The sequence below is a fragment of the Dermacentor albipictus genome, chromosome 1 (genome assembly GCF_038994185.2).
Source record: "Dermacentor albipictus isolate Rhodes 1998 colony chromosome 1, USDA_Dalb.pri_finalv2, whole genome shotgun sequence".
Lineage (NCBI taxonomy): Eukaryota > Metazoa > Arthropoda > Arachnida > Ixodida > Ixodidae > Dermacentor > Dermacentor albipictus.
The window spans coordinates 353,471,076-353,490,693 of record NC_091821.1 but is presented as its reverse complement, the minus strand read 5'-3'; the positions used below and the strand labels follow the sequence as shown (position 1 = coordinate 353,490,693).

Below are 19,618 nucleotides of genomic sequence, written 5' to 3'. Positions count from 1 at the left end.
TGTCAAACGTGGAGTGTGGCCAATAAAAAAAAATGAATGGTCGTGCCGCATTAGAGACATATGTGGAAATACTATACCAAGACATGCGCACCGGCTCACGAAAATTCAGCTGTGTGTATCAGAGATGATAAACGCGCAGATCTTGAACGCCCCTCGAGAAACCTCCCGCGAGCTACTACGTATACGCTGTGCACGTGATGTCATAACGGTGGGCAGGTGGGCACCCTAATTCGCGAAACCTAAACCCCTCTGTCACACTTCGGAAATGGTATGGCGGCAATAGGCATTTCTTCCAATAGTTCCCTTTACTCGTTTCAAAGTTCGTCAGCATTTGGAGCGCAGTGATGCAGCGAAAAGACGGTTATTGAGAGCGTTTATACTCAGGTTGCTGCAATCAGTAGGTTCTTTAACCCCCGGTCACATGTCATCATTGCTGACTGACACGCAGACACTGCTAAGCAACAGCGTGTTGTTGCTGTCGGACACAAGCGAATATTATTCACTCGAATACTGCACTCGCTGCGTCTCTAATAAAACGAAGCGAGAAACGTTGAAACTTTCATACGTTATTAGCAGACGAATAATAACAATTTATTTGGTTGCAGACAACTAAGGAAAGCGAAAAAAGTAAGATTGCTCCACCTGTACCGCTAACAGTGACACTAGCTCTTAGTCATTATTAGTTGCGAATATATATTAATATAATTATATGATCGCCACGTGAAGAAAAAAAAAGTCTGGAAATACATATTCGCGTTTGTTTTAATACAAGGTAGAGGTTAATGATCCCTTGGAATCACATGCAATAATGAGAAGCTATAAAGCAGAAACAAAACATGTTTGCCTGGGCTGAGCATAAACTACAGTATTAAATGACACAGTAGGGTATTGCTTTTAATTTGTGTCACCAAATTAGAACAAATAATGAAAGTGAGGTAGTATCCACCTAGAACTACTCAGTGCATGTGTCTTTCGTAATATATATATATATATATATATATATATATATATATATATATATATATATATATATATATATATATATATATATATATATATGTCGTAAGAAGAAAAAAATAATGACACCAACGACAGCACAGGACAATTACTTGTGGTTTTTAACTTATTGTGTTCTTATTATATGACTAATAAAAATTAGGGCCTCACGCCTTCCTTTCTTCTCAATCATATATATATATAGGCACACACACGCACTTGCTGTATCGGAAGCGGCAACTGCACCTACTTTATGATGTTTACACTTGCTAATCCACCCTACAGCTCGGAAGGGTTGTTTCAGAAAAGCGTAGAACAGCTGTACACGTACAATAAGCGGAAAGCTCATTGTCATTTTGCTTTGACGCAGTTTAATCCCGTATACTCGCAATATTCTCTGCAGGCCCCATGGTGTGGTACCAGAAGTTCGAGTACGCCATCGGTCACTGGCTGCAGAAAGCCACCGAGCACATGATCGGCTGCGTGCTTTGTAGCCCCGGATGCTTCTCCCTCTTCCGTGCCAAGGCTCTCATGGACGACAACGTGATGCGGCGGTACACCACCCGCTCAGACGAGGCTCTGCACTACGTGCAGTACGATCAAGGTATATATACGTTGCGCGCACATAGCCGTATGAAGGCAACAGACAATAAAGTCGAGGAAAGCACGAGGGAAACACACTGTTCTTTTTTTTTAATGTTGTTGTTGTTGTTATTGTTTAAATAAAAGAAATAATAGAGTAAAGTGAACAAAAAGATAAGTTGCCACTGGTGGGAGCCGACTTCACTTCCGCTTTACGCGTGTGATGCTGTACCGATTGACCTACGGTGGTGGCTACCCTCCCCTTCACAATCTTGGGTACTCGTGTATGTGTACTACGTCTGTCCTATAGAGTGGCGCTAGCTAACAGTCTCAGGGCCAGAAATGTACCGGGTTCCCCTTTTCTCGTTCACACGCGTACATGCGTGATGAAAACGTAAATCGAACATACGCAGAAACACATAAGTCGTTAACACAAAATGTGTCAATGCACTTTGCGTTAAGACGCTTACATCTTCCGAAAGATGCAAGCGTCTAAGCTCGCCAGCACGCATGAAGATTAAGAAAAATAAAAAAAACGAGCGAACCAGCAACTATAATGAACCGGAGTATCACCTACGCAACGTAATCCGGCCCTGGGCGCCTGCATGCGCGGCACGTTAGACGGCAAATCACTTGACGTAAAGCAATGGAACGCGTAAGCGCCAGCAGCATAGCGCGTAATTTCAGAAATAATAAGCAAAGAAGAGAAAACGCAGGAAGGTTAGCCAACATCGCACTCGGTTGGCTACCCTGCACATGAAGAGGGGATATATTGAGAGAAAGATAAGAAAGAAGATTCAGTCAGTGTGCACATTACGCCATTGCCGATGACATTGTTCTATTCAACAACAATGCAGACGAGTTACAACAAATGATTGGAGACCTTAACAGAGAGAGCGTAAGAGTGGGGTTGAATATTAATATGCAGAAGATGAAGATAATGATAAATAGCCGGGCAAAGGAATAAGAGATCAGGATCGCCAGTCGGCCACTGGAGACTGTGAAGGAGTACGTTTACCTAGGTCAACTAATCGCAGGGAACCCTGATCATGAGAAGGGTTCATGATGATGAGAAGAATAAAAATTGGTTGGAGTGCATACGGCAGACATTGCCAGCTCCTGACTGGAAGCTTACCAACATCGCACTCGGTTGGCTACCCTGCACTTGAAGAGGGGATATATTGAGAGAAAGATAAGAAAGAAGATTCAGTCAGTGTGCACATTACGCCAGAAACAACAATATCGTCACATCTTGCAAGCATTTGACGAGCAGCCAAGGCACCACCATTTCATATTCCAATGTTTTCTTTCAAATTCCCGTTAATTCTGAAAAAAAAGAAAGGCAAGGATTACAGCATCACTGAGGTCCTATAGCTCGGATCTCGAGAACTCTAAATTATTCGTACGCTAATCTCGTAAAATAGCTCGTGATGTTTTGTATTCCAACTCAATATTTCGCGTCACGAACGACAATTTCCGAGGCTTCCGTTATATGCGAAATGTAATCGTAGCGCGCCGCAGGATTGAACGTCTGACGTTTCGCAGGGGAGGACCGTTGGTTGTGCACGCTGCTGCTGCAGCGAGGATACCGGGTCGAGTACAGCGCCGCCTCGGACGCCTACACGCACTGTCCCGAAGGCTTCGGCGAGTTTTACACGCAGCGGCGTCGCTGGGCGCCCTCGACCATGGCCAACATCATGGACTTGCTGGGAGACTACAAGCGCACCGTGGCCATCAACGACAACATCTCGTTTCCCTACATCATCTACCAGGGCATGCTCATGGTGGGCACCATCCTGGGTCCCGGGACCATCTTCCTCATGTTGGTTGGTGCCATGGTGGCTGCCTTCAAGATCTCCAACTGGATCTCCTTCTCGTACAACATCGTGCCCATCTTGCTCTTTATGTTCATCTGCTTTACCACCAAGAACGAGATCCAGGTGCGCTGCTGCTCCCTGAGCGCTGTACTTCGAAACGTTGACTATTATGTGGCCGGAACACGAGGCCTTTGCACACAGGCTTCATCACAGGAACATGCACTCGTATACTGCGAAGCAGAAATTAGTAACAATTGTTACAGGAATGGAATCTATTATGTGCTCGAATAACTTACGTGACGTATCTCGCATGTGCGCGTGCTTATAGGAACTAAGTTTATAGAACGAAAATAGTTTCTCCGAGAAATTTTCGAGATTGTAAGTGGGAACCTAAAAACTAGGGCTACATTAAAGTCTCCAGACAAGGTACCATAGAGACATAATTTAGCCTTCTGAAATGGGTCATTATAGTTCAACCATTTGTTAAAAACATTTATTAGTCCAAAAAGTAATGAATTGTTAATATACACGCCTGGTTTTCGGGAACATGAGAAAAAGAAAGAAATTTACAGCAGTTCGCGGTTGGGCAAGGAGACTATGAGTGTACAAATGTTGTACATGTTCTGACACGGCTCCAAATTCAAGCAGAAAATTTGCGCTTAATTTTCAATGAATCGCATAAATGTCATGCAGAGAGTGTTGAGTGCCTGACACATCCCTTTCTTTTGGTGCTCTCGTTTGCTCTGCAGATTATCGTGGCCCAAATAATGAGTGCCTCGTACGCTCTACTCATGATGGCCGTGCTCGTCGGTACGGCCATCCAAGTATCCGAAGACGGCGTCGGTTCCCCGTCGGCCATTTTCCTCATATCTTTATCGTGCAGCTTCTTCGTGGCCGCGCTAATGCACCCGCAGGAGTTTATGTGCATCGTACCGGGCCTGCTGTACTTCCTCAGCGTACCGTCCATGTACCTACTCCTGATCCTGTACTCTCTGATCAACCTGAACGTCGTCACCTGGGGTACACGAGAGGTCCAGACCAAGAAGACCAAGAAGGAGATGGAGGAAGAGCGCAAGCTCGAGGAGGAGATGCAGAAGAAGACGAAAAAAGGCGGTCTCTTGGGACTCCTGGACCTCAGCGGCAAAAGCAGCGACGACGGAATGTTCGGACTTCCGGGGCTCTTCACGTGCATGCTGTGCTCGAACCCAAACAACCACGAGGAGAAGGTGCACCTGGCCAGGATCAGCGACCAACTCGACAACCTGAGCAAGAAGATCAGCAGCATGGAGCGCCAGCTCGAGATCGTGCACGGAGTGCCGCCTCCGAGGCGCAAGCCAGCGGCTCACGGACGCAGCTCCCGCCAGTCGGACGGAGGCCTCTCGGTGCTCAACGAGGACGCGGAAGAGGACGGCAACGAGTACGGCAGCGACACGTGCGGATCGCTCAGCGAACAACTTGGTGAGTGCTTTTTGGCGCCATGGCTCAACATGAAAGCGCGCGCTGTGAGCCGTCATGATTATAGCTGTCAATAACGTTATGAGACAGCGACAGCAATTAGAAATATCGCATAGCTGATGTCACGTATAGAAATGTAACGCGTGTTTAAATACCACAGCCAGTATCTGTTCCCGCAAGTAGGCAATGCCATATCGAATCAATAGATTGAGTTGCAGTGACTATACTTGCGCAACTTTAAACTAGTTCATACGACAATTTCATGCCCCCAAACTGCGCCTTACAAGTGATACTATATTGCCTCTGTATAATGCGTATAAAATGCTTAAGATGGCGGAGTTCGTTTTCTTGTCCTAAATTCGCATATAAAATTCAATAAGCAACCATAACTTCTTGCTGGTAATTACAAGATACTATATAGAGGTGACGTTTCGCCTTACTTTTAACAATGAAGGCAGTCTTTTCTCCAACTGAAATGTTCTCTCTCGGTTGCGGGCAAATGAAGTAATTTGAATCGGAGATTGTTAATCGCCATAATGTTATTGCACACCAGGACTTGATGAAATCGTCCGGATGCGTTTTTCTTTCTCTCTATATATAGAGCCTCGCCAGGAGAGAGATGACCTGATCAACCCCTATTGGATTGAGGACAAAGAGCTCAAGAGAGGTGAAGTGGAGTACTTGCCGGGACCCGAGATCCAGTTCTGGAAGGACCTGATCGAGAAGTATTTGTACCCCATCGACGAGAACAAGGAGGAGCAAGCCCGGATCGCGTCCGACTTGAAGGAACTACGGAATCGAGTGGTCTTCGCCTTTTTCATGCTCAACGCACTGTTCATTCTCATCGTGTTCCTGTTGCAACTGAACAAAAAGCAACTGCACGTGAACTGGCCGCTGGGCGTCAAAACCAACATCACCTTCATTCCGGACACGTCTCAGGTGGTGATCGAGAAGGAACACCTGCAGCTCGAGCCCATCGGTCTCATCTTCGTGATCTTCTTCGCCGTCATCATGGTGATACAGTTCACGGGAATGTTGTTCCATCGTTTCGAGACCCTGTCGCACATCCTGGCCTCCATCGAGCTCTCCTGCTGCCACCAGAAGGTGGAGGACGTCAGTGACGACGCTTTCATCGACCGGAACGCTATACAAATTGCCAGGCAGCTACAGAGGCTCAAGGGTATCGACGAAGACGACGAGAACAGTGACGAGTACTTAGGTCCGGAGCGGCTAGAGCGCCGCAAGACGATACAGAACCTCGAGAAGCGCCGTCACCAGCGAGCCAGGACTGGAACATTGGATGTGGCGTTTCGGAAGAGGTTTATGAGCATCAACGCCGTCGATGCAGAAGGTGAGCGAACCTGCTAGTTTAAAAGTTGCCACTTTCGTTTCTTTATACGCTACGTGCATCCCTTACAAGAGTCGCTTGCTTTTAATATTCCACTGCAGTTTAGTTTCGCAGACAGTTCTTTTATCAGCGCCAACTGAATCAGTGAAAACCACTTTAAAATTACTAGATTAAATTTCATAAACCAACACAGCGGTACCAAACGATTCAATATGTGAGGCACGTTGTAACCGCATTTCCTGCTTTCTGGCATGTGTAAGCACTTTCATCTTTGTTCTGTTATAAATGGGTTGCTGTGGAGAGATCGAAGTAGAAAATCCATCAGATATTTTATGGAGCTAACGGCAGAAAGAAAACTATTGACGTACAGCAAAGAAATTGAAAAAAATGTTAAAGTGAGAAAAAGAAAGTGCGGCTATCACAACACACATTACGATATACCTCAAGGGCATCCGCATCATGGACAGCGCAAATGTGGGTTGCACTTTAACTTTTCGTGAAAGGGTCCTCCATGTGGTTTGTGGCGGAAGGCCTAATTATGCAGCTTAACTAGAACAATTTCCGCAGTACAGAACGCAAAAGGTGCCGATGCGTCACTTCGCCATACAATCCCATTGCAAAGACTTACCGAACCCTGCAGTACACGTCGGAGCTCAGTGCTTGCAGCGCACCGCCGCTGAGCAAAAGGACAACGGTTCGCTTTCTCACCGTGGCCCCCGCTTTTCGATAAGGGCGGAATAGAATCACGTGTGGCTCTTGATTTTGCGTACACGTTAAACAACAGCAGCTGGTCAAAATTAACTCAGAGTCAACCACCACGGCGTTTGCCATGGTCCTGGAGTAATACTTCGGGATGTCAAAACCATACCCAAATCCGTCAAAGAGATGTTATTCTTCCTCTGCGATGGATTCACCGTACTGCCGTCAGTCTTTCGTGAATCCCTTCATGCCACGGTACTAGCTACCCTTTACCCTCGCGCGAGACCAACCGGGATTTAGTCCGGTTAGGCTTTTTTTTCTCTGCTTCATTTGTTCGGCTTTCTTCTTTCCCCGACACTGGTGCACCTTTATGCGACAAGATCTGCATAACCATCTCGGGAATTTTTCACTGATTCGAATTTCGCGCTCCCACTTTCAGCTCACGCGGGGACGCCGGTGCTGAGCGGCCTGCGGCGCTTCAGCCGGAACCGGGACACCCTGCGCGCACTGGAGGTGCGGCGAAACACGGTGCTCGCCAACCATAGCAAGATGCAGACGCTGGGCGCCAAGAACCATTACTCGGCCGCGGCCGCCGCCGCCGCCGGTGGCACCGGCAGCGGCGCTCCGGGCGTGCGTACGCGCCACCGGAACAACAACGTCCCCGCCGACCGCGTGTTCGCGGCCGCCAAAGGCGAGGGCTACACGAACGACGCGTACGAAACTACCACGCCCGACGAGGACGCGGCGGCGGCGGCGCGCCAGAGTCTACGGCTGCAGGTCTACAACGACCGCAGGAGCAGCGTGGCGAGCTTCGCCGAGGACTCGGAGAGCGGGGTGCGCAAGCCGCGCCACAGCCACATGTGATCTTGGACTACGTCTAGAAGGGACTGTTTTCGTGTACTAATTATACGGCACCCGGCGGCGGGAGTCAATGCTCAGCGTCGAAAGTGCCCCAGCCGAGTGTCACGTGCTTCCGTCGTCGGAACTCGACGGACTTTCGAGGAGAGGACTCGGCGAACCGTGTACGCAGTGACTGCAGCGCACCAGTCACGTTGTGTTCAACCGCGTGTTGCGACAAGTGTCACCTGCCAACAACTCGCAGTCGCGATGCTTTAACGTCTCGGCAGATAACCGGTGGCTGACCTTTCGTTCTGCTTGAGTGCACGCGTCGCTTGAAGAAGGCTTCACGATGGCGCACTCTCCGTTGTGTGCACCATCGGTGGTGCGCGAGGAGGCGAGATGGTCAGCGGTGAATAACATTACCCGCTTAGACTGCATGCCGAGCTTGTGAGCAGCACGCCTTTAAATCAGGGCGCAACAGGTTCAGAGGCTGGCCGAGAGATTCTCGCGTACAACTCCTGAGGAATGTTCGTGTGCAATGAATGTATCTTGATATCCCAAGGAGAGTGAGTGATGGTCGTCGGTCATCTCGTGACTGCAGCAGTCATCAGTACCCAAAGCGCTCTGAGACAAGCCACGAGAACGTTAAGAAATGTTTCTAGATTGCTCAAAGCAAGCAAACAAAAACATCTCGGGGTACTTTCTTTTTCCAAGATCGAGAAACTCATTCGTGCTGCCGAGCTTGAAGTGTCCCAGTTGTGACAAATACAACTCGGAGTTTAGGTCTTGCGAGCTTCCGCTGAAGCGAGAAGGATGAAATGGTCACGACACGTTATAAATGAAGGAAAATGTGACCTAGAGCTCGGCACAGAACGAAAGATTAATCTTAAAATGTCTCTCAAAAAGACGAGAACACCCGTACGTTGCGGCTGTTCGATGGTTTAAACGATAACTCTCAGCTTTGCGCCTTTCGTTTGAAGCAAGTTTTGTCACTAAATTACCAATGCATTCATCTTTCAAACGTGGCTCAGTCACCGGTTATGAAAAAAAAAAAGGCGTTCGCGTGACCATGTGTCCCTTCATGCGCTGCCCAGCACACCGGGGAAAATAACGCATTTCAGGCATCGAAGTCGATGTCACAGCCGAATTCACATGCTCAGCTATCTTTCAGTGTAAAGTTAGCCTTCGGTACGGCGCTGGAGCGCCGAAAGTGCTCCACCGGTGAGGCACCAACCTGCGCTTGTGAGAATGCCTCCGGGCAAGGTCACAAAATATCAAGAGGCTTTTCGAAGCGCGCAACTAGAGAAAACTTTTAACGTTCAAAGTTGTAGACTGTATATGTCGAGGCTTTAAGGTCATACTTCCGAATGTCAGCAGCTGTTTGTCAAGTCTTTCTTAGCTGCGAATGGCTCCGGCTGTTAACACAGCACATAAACGCTAGTGCTGAAGTCTCCTGAAAACACACACACACACACACACACACAAACATTGGAGCCTTCTTTTTGTTAAATTTAATGTGTAATCAATGTTTCGTCATAGAAAAACAAGAAATTAGTACGGTTATGTGTTGCCTTTGGAGACATGTTGTTCCGTGGTCACGCCTTGAACGATGCTCGCGTCCACAGGCAGCCACTGTTAAATATTGCACCGAAACTCTGTTCACATCTTTTCTTGCCTACCCCGAAAGGCCCAGGAACACTGGGTGAATAAACTGATCACTGCCCTGACCTCAGATTTTATCGCAAGCGTGATTCGTCTAAACCGGGCCGATCCGGTCTGGACAGCGCGAAATAAATGGAAGTGGAGGACATACAAATATATCTTGCGAGGCCCAAATTTGGGTTCTTGCCCTACTTCTGCTGGCGTGCTGTCAACGTCAGCAGTATCAGATGCAGAAGCAGTCTAGTCCACTGAAGAGATCTCCAATGTCTCTTCCGTCTGGCGTGAAGCGAAGCAATTACACGACTGCATAATTGAAATTTCATTTCGACTAGCGTTCTTGGGAAACTTCACTCAATTTGCGATATGTTTGTCCGCGTCTCACTTTCTTCACATACCGTGTGTCCCAAGTTGTCTACCAACTTTGGCCACTAGGTATGTACTGGCTGCTGCCTTGCGAGCAGACATGAGCCAGCGGGAATGTGTCCGAATGGACACGTTCGGCACTGCGTATATGTGACATTCGTGTGTGCCCGCTGTTGACCAATCCCGCAGAAATGAATGTGCCAAGTTCACACAACGGGTGTCAAATTGGTGCAGCAGCGAAATTTTCTTGTTAGCAACCTTCAAACGGCAATCAAGCAGACGCATCGCGCACCTGGTGGCTGTCGCTATGACGTATAAGTCTCAGCACGCCGCCTCCGAGATTTTTACAGCGCGCCGAGGGCAACCACGGGCGCCACCTCATCTCGGAGGTCATTCCAAGCAGCCGCTAGTGCTAGCTCATGCGTCACTTCCGGTGAACGGTAATGGTAGTGTTTGTTTCGGTTTTTTTTTCATAAAAAATCAGCTGTCTTTGTTTACGTGACTCTTCCGCTCGCATTTCAAACGTCAATTCTTGCACGAAGGCCTGTTCCATACCTACACTATATTAAACTGCACTTTCTACCGCTACCGCCTACCTCCCAAAGCTGCGGGAGACGCTGCTGTCCAGCTCTCGCCTCTCGTACCAGACCGTGTTGGTTGAGAGGGCGGTCGCAGCCAAGACGGCGCATGGGTCCACGTCAAAGGGGAACACTGCTACAAATCAAGCCATCCTCGCGCTCATTAAAGATGTTTTCTCTCTCTCTCTCTCTCCTTGAGCAGGATTGCTCGAAGCGGCAGACATTATTCGCCCGAGAAATCAAAATACATTTACGACTAATTTCCCTTAAAAATTCACAAATTAACTTTGAATTAATTACTTTATGTCATATATTCCAATTTATTAATTGTAGCTGGTGAGTTTGCAAGGCATATCCACTTAGAGTGAATACTAAGGATGACATTGGTTTAGATATATGAGCCGTCAAACTTGCGATAAAAGTTTATTGTTGTTACACTTACTTTTCAAAGAAAACCTCGTTTTAGGCATTGAAGCACGAATGTAACTACGCCAATGTGTTTTGTCTCCAACTTCTGTAATTGATTGAATGCTGAGACCTTACGTGCAAAAACTACGATTTGATTATGAGGCACGCCGTAGTGGGGCACTCCAGATTAATTTTGACCACCACGGGATCTTTAATGTGCCCCCAATTAACGGGAAACGGGCGTTTTTTGCATTTCGTCCCCATCGAAACGCGGCCGCCGAGTCCGGGATTAGATCCCACCACGTCGTGCTTAGCACGCAACACCATAGCCACGAAGCTACCGCGGCGGGTTACTTCTATAATTAATATTTTGAAACTGGTGTCGTGTCATGTCATCATGAAAATTCGGTCCAAGTGGGAACGCCTAGTGAACTCACTGGCTACAATTCGTTGATCGCAATTTGCGCTGTACAGAAATTAATTTTAAAGTTAATTAGTGAGCTTTTCCTAATTAGTTGACTATGCATTTAGATTTCTCGTGAGAGTAATAACCAGCTCCTCGAGCAATACAGCTTAACGAGTTGAATAATCCTATATGCCACAGGCGATTTTTCAAAAATCTGTATGATCTAAAAAAGTTCACCGGCGATTACAATGCTCCCTAGTGCGAAATTTGAGCGCAGATGTATACGTGTTTTCATTTAATTCTATATTAGCTGGCGCGGACAATCTGTCTCGTGCAGCACGTTCCAGACGGAGCGAAGTGTGACGCGACTGCCTCGCTAATCGAGATATCGCGAGAGAAGGCGCGTGGGCGCGATTCACAGCAGCCGCCGCAGACAACCTCCGCTCATGCAGCGCTTTGTCCCCATACATTGGACGCGCGCTACTCTGGCGCCATCTCGTAGCCGTAGTCGCCGAAAAGCCCCTCGAGCGCGGCTCTAAGTTTTTCTTCTCACGCTTTCACCGCACCTTCCTCTTTTACTTTCCTCCTAGCGCTCTGTTCGCTCTCGTCGCTTTCTTCATCCCCCGCTGCGTTCAGAGTTCGCTCTCATCTTTCACTGTGCTCGTTCGCTCGATTACGACGTAGGACACCGACGCCGACGCAGGAATGGACGCATAAGAGGTGTGCTTTAAAAAAACAAACAACGGTATAACGTTCAAAGTATAGCATTCTAAGCTGGCTCATTCCATACCAACTGCCCCAACAGGTGGGCTCGACCATTTCCTTAGTTTCATTCATGTAATCTTAAGATCATTAGTACGACACAAAAAAAAAAACTTTCCCAAAAATATTTGAGGTGAAAAAAAAGTTTGCATACGGTGGGCCATTTGAATGTTTTCATATCGCGCCGAACCAAGAGGGAAAACAACAATTGTCAGAAGTCAAGTATCTTTTTTTTGTCACAACACTTACATTACCATAGTTGGCAGATATGGGTTTATAAAAAACAATTTAGACATTGTTTTATGTGCCAGAAAATAGTTGTATACGGAAGCCCCAGAATACTTTCACACAAATTCCCACACAGAATACTAGCTGCGAAATTTCGATGTGTGTCTCAATGGTGCGCAGTGGCTCCGCAAGACCATGCAGAACTTGGAAGACAGCCTTTTGGCCAATGTTTACGCTTCAATAGAACAGAGTAGCGCTTCTTGTAAAAATCCGACACATAGCCGTCATCATAAAAAAAGGACATCAAATATTTCAACCGAAATTTTTAAAAATGATATTTTTGTTGTACCGAAGAAAAGTAACTGTGCTGCTCAGACCCACATCGCAAATTTTTATTGTAAGTTGGGCTGCACTGCACACATTTATGATTAGAAAACCGAATCGGATTGAAGCACACGGCAATGAAATAGTGAAGCTGGACTCGCCGTTTCCGAAATAAGGGCCAAAAGACACATTCCTTTTGCACATTGATGTTGCCTGGCTTAGAGTTCCCACTTCCAGCAAAATTTTCGGCATACAGGATGTTTCAGAAGACGCGTTCGAAATTGCTTAGATAGGCAAGATGAGATTAGAAAGCAATTTCCTCGGCAATGTATTTATCACAGAGGCATACGTTCTGAAATAACGCAAGATCATAATTAAGAAAGCAATAATGTGAATTAGACTAACTTCATAATCGAGCAAGGACATGGCTTGATAAGGACGCTCGATCTATGCTCGCCCGACGGTGAAGCGTACTTGGGTCATTCACGGTCGTCAACGAAGGGCATGACAGTTGCGATGTTCGTCATTATAATTCCAGTTTTGTGGGTGTTATGGGCCGGAACTCCTTAAGCTGCAATAGTTAAGTGGTACAACTTTTGTATGTCTGAAAGCGGTTATGAGCAGACCAGATCACGGGCTTCAACACTTGCGTTCAGGGACAATCCTTTGGTTCTGCCGGATATTAAGTTTAATTGGTCTAATTCTCATTATTGAGTGTTTAATTATTGGGCCAAGTCATTTTAGAATGTATGCGTCTGTGACAAAAACAATGAAGAAGTAGTCGCTTTCTTATGCATCTTGCCAATCTTTACAAAATTTCGGATGCGTTCTCTGGAACATCCACGGTATACAAAATTGGGCTGGAAACGGGGGCTTTAAACGAAATCAGACTATTGTGTGGCACAACCGTGTTGTTTGGCCCTTATTTCGGTGAACACGAATCCAGCTATATGAAATTTGTATGAAAGTACCTTTGGTCTTTCCTATCTTACCATTGTTTGCATATATCTTCTAAAAAACAGCATATCTTTCTCAATCAAGGGGCAAATTACATAAAGAAGAGTAATAAATTAGTGTCTAAACTATTTCAAGAAACACCTTTCTCAACTATGATATAGTAAGACTTGTGATAATAAAAATTTTCAATTTTTGGCGATCGTTCTTCTCCCACCTGCTTTGGCACTGTTTGAGAAAATTCAAATGCCCGACAGATGTGCAAAAAAAAAAAACTTTTTCCCGTCAAGTATTTTAGGGAAAGGTTTTTATTACCACAATAGACATTTTATATTTCTTTTATAAAGCCAAAGATGATCGAGAGCACCCGTTGGGACAGTTGACATGGTGTGGCCCAGGTTCATAATAAAATTAACATGGGAGGACATTTTCTAGTGCATCCTGCTTTTTCTATTAATTTCTTTGTTCTTTTCACTGAACTGACCCACTTTGGCACAATGTTGGGGATCGGAGGAGGAGGAGGAAAGAGAAAAGAAGAAGACAGGGAGGTTAGCCAGAATAACGTCCGGTTGGCTACCCTACACCAGGGGAATGGGAAAGGGGAAAGCAAAGATCACAGGGAGAGAGAGGAGGGAAGGAAAGAAGAAAATTGCGGCAAGTTCGCTGACGCGTGTGATTTTACAGAAATTGCCTTAATAGTCACAGGTGGTCGCACAAACCCGTCGTCCTTAAGAAACACAAAAGTGCCTTCACCGCTTTATGGGCCGACGGAATTTCAAGAAAGTGATAAAGAAGCTAGTATTATTCGCATCACCACAAAGATAGCGCCATAGCACTTTCGACTTCTGTTTTGTCCTTATCATCTTCAAACATGCCTGTTGGCCATTGTGCAACGTGACACCTACAATATATTTGCGCTGAACTTATCTGCCACTCCTATACAATTCGAGCGACTCGACCGCAAGTGCTTGCATACGATTCCTGGAAAAGTGGGGGCCTTGGCGATGAGATGAGGCGACTCCTTATCTCTTGAATGGTTCTATCATACAACATACAGGGGCAAGATTACATATCAAATAACCTTTTCACACAAGCACCAGGACTTATCACGCAATGTTTTCGCAGGAAGACTATGACGTAAGAAACACATCTCACTTATTTGCGGCACGCGGTTTTGACTGATTTACCGTTGTAAGAGTTGGAGGACAGTCCCACCGCTGGCGTCGAGTTGAACGGTTTAGACGGAGTTGAAGGCAGGAATTACCCATCGCTGGCATCCAGTTATAAGGTTTGTAGTCGGGCATGAACTATGTGGTAGCTGGCCCACGCCGTCGTCCAATTCACCCACGCTTGGGACGTGGTTGTAGGGAGGAACTTTCGGGAACTAGGAGTGAGTACAGGATTTCTTTACACATTTACATTAAAACATGAGATACATTTCAACAGTGTAGCATGACTCCCAAATGGAGCACGCAAGACGAAGCACACAGCACACGAGCTCCAAGCACCAAGCTAGCAGCCGACAAACTGCTGCTTAAAAAGCCTCTGTCCTCCCTAGATCCCTAGGGGAGGGAAAACTGCTGTCCAACCTTCGTCCAATTGGACCATCCACAGTCGTTGGGGCGTAGTCGACCCGCCTTTGAGGGGGAGGGCTCACACACTCACATACACGCTTTGGATTCCCAGAACCCACCAAGTTGAGCGGTTCCTCGTACCTAGATTGTCACGCTTGACCCCAGCCGGCGTCTCTTAATTCCAGAGCTTTCTCCGGCAGCCTCCACGACTGTCAGCAGACTGTGACTGCGCGAAAACGCACCGCAAAACACCCCTTTCCGAGAAGCTCCCTTGCTACAAATAGACCATGAAGGCGACAGCGAACCAGGTAACAATACACGGTCCACCAAACGTGGCTTGATTTGCAGGCGCCGTCGACTCGACGAAGGAGGCGCCTCGTTGATTAACTTTGCTGTGGTTTCCAGTTCTCCGAAGGAAGTGCGTGGTCGGTTAACTTTCCTGGCGTCGCACAGGTCATGGTCGGTTGACGTTGCCGGCGTCGCCGGTTCTCTGAAGGACGCCACCCCCGCGCGTCGATCGAAACAACTGCAGCTGGCTAAGATAGGTTTGCAGAGCAGTACCGCTGCAGGCCGATCGTAACACCGTCTGCTTTACAAATCAGTTAATTTGTAAAAAACGTTTAGATACAGCAAACAGGTTCCGCATGACCGTAATGATCATTATACGGGGTTACGACTGCATTGCAACATGCCGACTTGTTCTAAGCTATATATGACCTACTAAAGTGCATCTTTTCTTTTGATCTCTAATAGTGTATGATGTATATGGTAATCCTATAACAAACGTGATAAATTTGATTTGAACGGATGCCGTCGTTCGTGCCCTAACGGTTCCGTTCCCTTCGCGCGTCCACCTGTGCATTCATAGTTTCCAGGAAACCCTTCGGGATCAAGCGGGCACTGTTCGTCGCCAAGAGGTCAAGCCACGGAGCAAGGATCAAGCCAAAGACAGCAACCTCAAACATCTCCCCCGTTGATACAGCACTGAGAGAGAGAGAGCAACGAGCAATATCAAAGCATGCCACGCTGTAAGCGATCTTGTTCTAAGCGCTCATTCGTCGCTCACCACCTTCCTGCTAACGGTTTGGTTGAGAAGGTGGCAAACTCCACTCACTACAAGTGGACCTTGGGCGAGTGATTACTAGGTACAATGATAGCGCTATTCATGAACAACCGCTGTTGCACAGCGACGTTAGATTACGTGGCCAGTTTTCTAAACCTCAGCCTAGAAAGAAGTGGTAACATCATCGCTGCCTGCAGTAGTGCGCGTTACCGCAGTCCTTAAGTGCGCGAGGCGGGTTTCTATGGGGAAATTATGACGTTGAACGCCAGCGTACTTCGCAGCACATTTTCGGGAAGGCTCTCACGCATCTGATGCTGCGTATATTTTGTATTCCTGCTACATGCACTTTCAGAACAGACAGTCTTGGAATGCCTACATGAACTGTCGTCGCACAGAAAGTCGTTCAAGGCTTTGTTGACCTTTTTACGTGGCAGTGGCCTATTAGAAAGACTATAATGATCTCATCCAGTCCCCCCCCCCCTGTCTTTCTTTTTTTCACGCCTTTCTTTTTGTCCCCGCTTTTCTTTGAATAAGGTTTTATTATTATTAGACACGATATAGTACAAAGCAATAATATACAGGAGGAGGTCCCGAGGTCAACGACTGTAATGGGCCCTCCTGTACAGTGCATAAGTAAAAATATGAACAACAGTTGCAACAAATAGTGTAAAATATTCAAAAAGATAGCAAACTTAGTATTGCTTTAGGTTTGGCAGGAAGCAGTAATCCGTCTTTACTTCCCCTTTCCCTTCCCCTAGTGCAGGGTAGCAAACCAGAGGCTTTAACTCTGGTTAGCCTCCCTGCGTTTCTCTCATTGGCATCTGTCTCTGGTTAGTGGGCATTGCTTCATTACTGGACGCCGCAAAATTCCACAACCTTAATCATTCGCCGTAAAGAGAAAACACAAACAAACAAAGAAGTCAGTTAGGGGAGCTTGCTAATGGCCTAGGTGAACTAAGCGATGTTTCGTGCAAGTTCACCGTTCATGCGACCACAACAGTTCATCAACAAAATGTTTGCACTGCACCATAACACATATCTCATGACAAATTCACTGGTGTGCCCTTGTTCACATTCGGGACACATGTATTTATACCAGTGTAGATTAGGCTCTAAACGAATAATTTCGCTTTCGAGGAATTATTGCACACAGTACCACAGTCCACAAACGAGTTTAGTAATGGAGATACACAACATTCGTGCAACTATTTACAAAGAAACAGCTGCCTTATTCCGCAGAATTCCAGCTTATCTATAATATGCCTTAGCATTGGCACCCAAATTCTGTCACTGATCTTGCGGAAACATGAACGCATAATTTTTCGGCCCCGATTTGCAATTGCTCCAGCAATTGGGCACAATTGGGCACGCAGCATTTAGCATATCCTGGCATGAACGTAATCCACATTCCGCGGCAATGAAGGCTTGCCGGACACACAACCGTAATCGCAGAACAAGCGCATAGACTACGTGCACGGATCACGTCCAGAAAAAAAGGGCGCACGGAAGCATATCGCAGCAAGCCAGGATCTTTCTAACCCCGAAGCTATTCAAGGAGCGGCAGGCTTCTCGGAACTAATCGAACTGTTATCGCCGTCGTCGCCCACTCGGTCTTCCGCGTCTCATTTTCAACACAGGTGCGCCGCTCGTAGCACGCTGCACGGAACTTTTATGTAGGCCTCTTCTGCGTGACGTAGCTCAAGGGGAGAGGTTACAGCCAGAAGGCCTTAAATTCTTTAGAGGCTGTTGGCCGTATACGGCGCGCGGGCGGTTGAGTTTTGTATGTTGTTCAGCTTATTGTTAAATTAAGCCTGCCAAAACTTCATATCTTAATGGCTTTGCTCTTTACAAACTAAAACCCTTGCCCAACTCATGCATTTAAGCTATGGAATGTTCGCTGATCCCCTACAATGAACGGCTTCTAATACAAATTATTTCAGACAAAGGGATGCATAATTAATGAGTGTTACTGACATTGCATACCAAGGCTCTATCCCTCTTTATAATAAACAATGGCGGACTTCAAGCACATTTTTCTTACAGATATTAGCTGATCGGTCAGCCTTTCTTTTTTTTTCACCAGCAGCAGAAATTATGTTATTAATAATCGTGCAATATAGCATGACGCTGTGAAGTGTGATAATCTGAGTTGAAAAGCGCAACATTTTTGTGTGAGTCTGGCACCTAGAAATCAAAACTGAATATTTGTACATAATGGCGTAGCAGTAAAGTAATTAAACATTAAACAAGTCGAGGCATCCAGTGCATAGAGGTGGCTGTTGAATAACAACACTCTACAAGCACCGACTATATAGATATAGAATAGTAGTTGCGCGGGAGGTGTGTAGTGCACGACGGCCTCGGCAAAGAACACAGGCACCGAGCGACGCGCCCGTACGACCTATCGCCGGCAACGCTATCGCGTAAATTGATATATCTCGTCACGGCAACCGCACCATTTTGCGCCCGCCGAGGTGCCGACACCACTGGTACTCACCTGCTCCGGCCGCCGAGGGTCAAGTGACGGCGCATCCTGTAATCTGAACCGAAGCAGAATACATGTTGCCGCCGAACAGTACGCTAACTATAGAGTTTCTTAAAGGGACACTAAAAAGAGAAACGATTTCTTCAGCATCAGTAAATTACGTTTCTACAACACCAAAAACACCACTCTTACCACGATAAGACTCTCGGTAAGCCAGAAGGAGCGCAAGAATAAAAGACGGGTGGCGACGCCTCCTTGAAGTTCCCGCACCTGGTCGCTGTGACGTCATGGATTTTGACGGCATCTTCTAGGGGCTACTTAATTATATAGCGGTACAGATTGACTGCATTGTGTTCTAAGGGAACCGAACATTAGACATGGCAAGTTTTGGGACCCTTACTGAGCCAACGCGGTCTAAATGCGAAAACATGCTTTGGAATCCCTGATGTAACCCGCCGTGGTTGCTCAGTGGCTATGGCGTTGGGCTGCTGAGCACGAGGTCGCGGGATCGAATCCCGACCACGGCGGCCGCATTTCGATGGGGGCGAAATGCGAAAACACCCGTGTGCTTAGATTTAGGTTTTGGCACGTTAAACCCCATAATTTAATTTAATTTTTTAATCCCTGATGTCACATTGACGTACCGGCGTCGGGGTTTCGGCACGAAATTCAAATACTGATACTTCGACCTTCATTTTCTCATCTAATAAGCAATCTGTCATTTTGAAATCACTGCCTGCAGGGTTCTCAAACAATGCTTTATTAGTCTAAAGTGATTTATTGTTTCGCTTTAGTGTCCCTTTAAAGACATAACACAACCATCTCAATTACTCTGATCGGCAGCTCGTGCGGCGTCGAACCGTAGTGCATTTGGAAGCTCACAACACGCTTTCAATAACACGCACCGCCGATATCTGTCGCCCGCAGATCAAAGTCGATGGGCGCAGGCGCTCCAAGCTACGCGCCGCAATCACGCATTGCCTGCACAAACAGAGGCGTGTGCGCGAAGAGACACAAACGATAGCACGGAGCGTGCCGGCAAATGTGCTTAGTGCGCGCTTCGTAAGCGGCCTA

General features: G+C 46.8%; 2 protein-coding genes across 2 annotated transcripts in view; one reads left to right on the top strand and one right to left on the bottom strand.

The window, feature by feature from the left end:
• kkv (hyaluronan synthase-like protein kkv) overlaps positions 1-9,469 on the top strand; it is a 95,688-nt gene extending 86,219 nt beyond the window's left edge. Inside the window, exons 11-15 of the mRNA XM_065452181.2 lie at positions 1,400-1,600; positions 3,124-3,518; positions 4,145-4,853; positions 5,452-6,201; positions 7,337-9,469. Of these exons, the coding sequence (XP_065308253.2) occupies positions 1,400-1,600; positions 3,124-3,518; positions 4,145-4,853; positions 5,452-6,201; positions 7,337-7,761 (2,480 nt within the window). The 3' untranslated portion in view covers positions 7,762-9,469. The remainder of the gene's footprint in view (positions 1-1,399; positions 1,601-3,123; positions 3,519-4,144; positions 4,854-5,451; positions 6,202-7,336) is intronic.
• Positions 1-19,618, bottom strand: part of LOC135918572 (proton-coupled folate transporter-like) — a 147,722-nt gene that overhangs the window by 126,166 nt on the left and 1,938 nt on the right. The window lies entirely within an intron of this gene.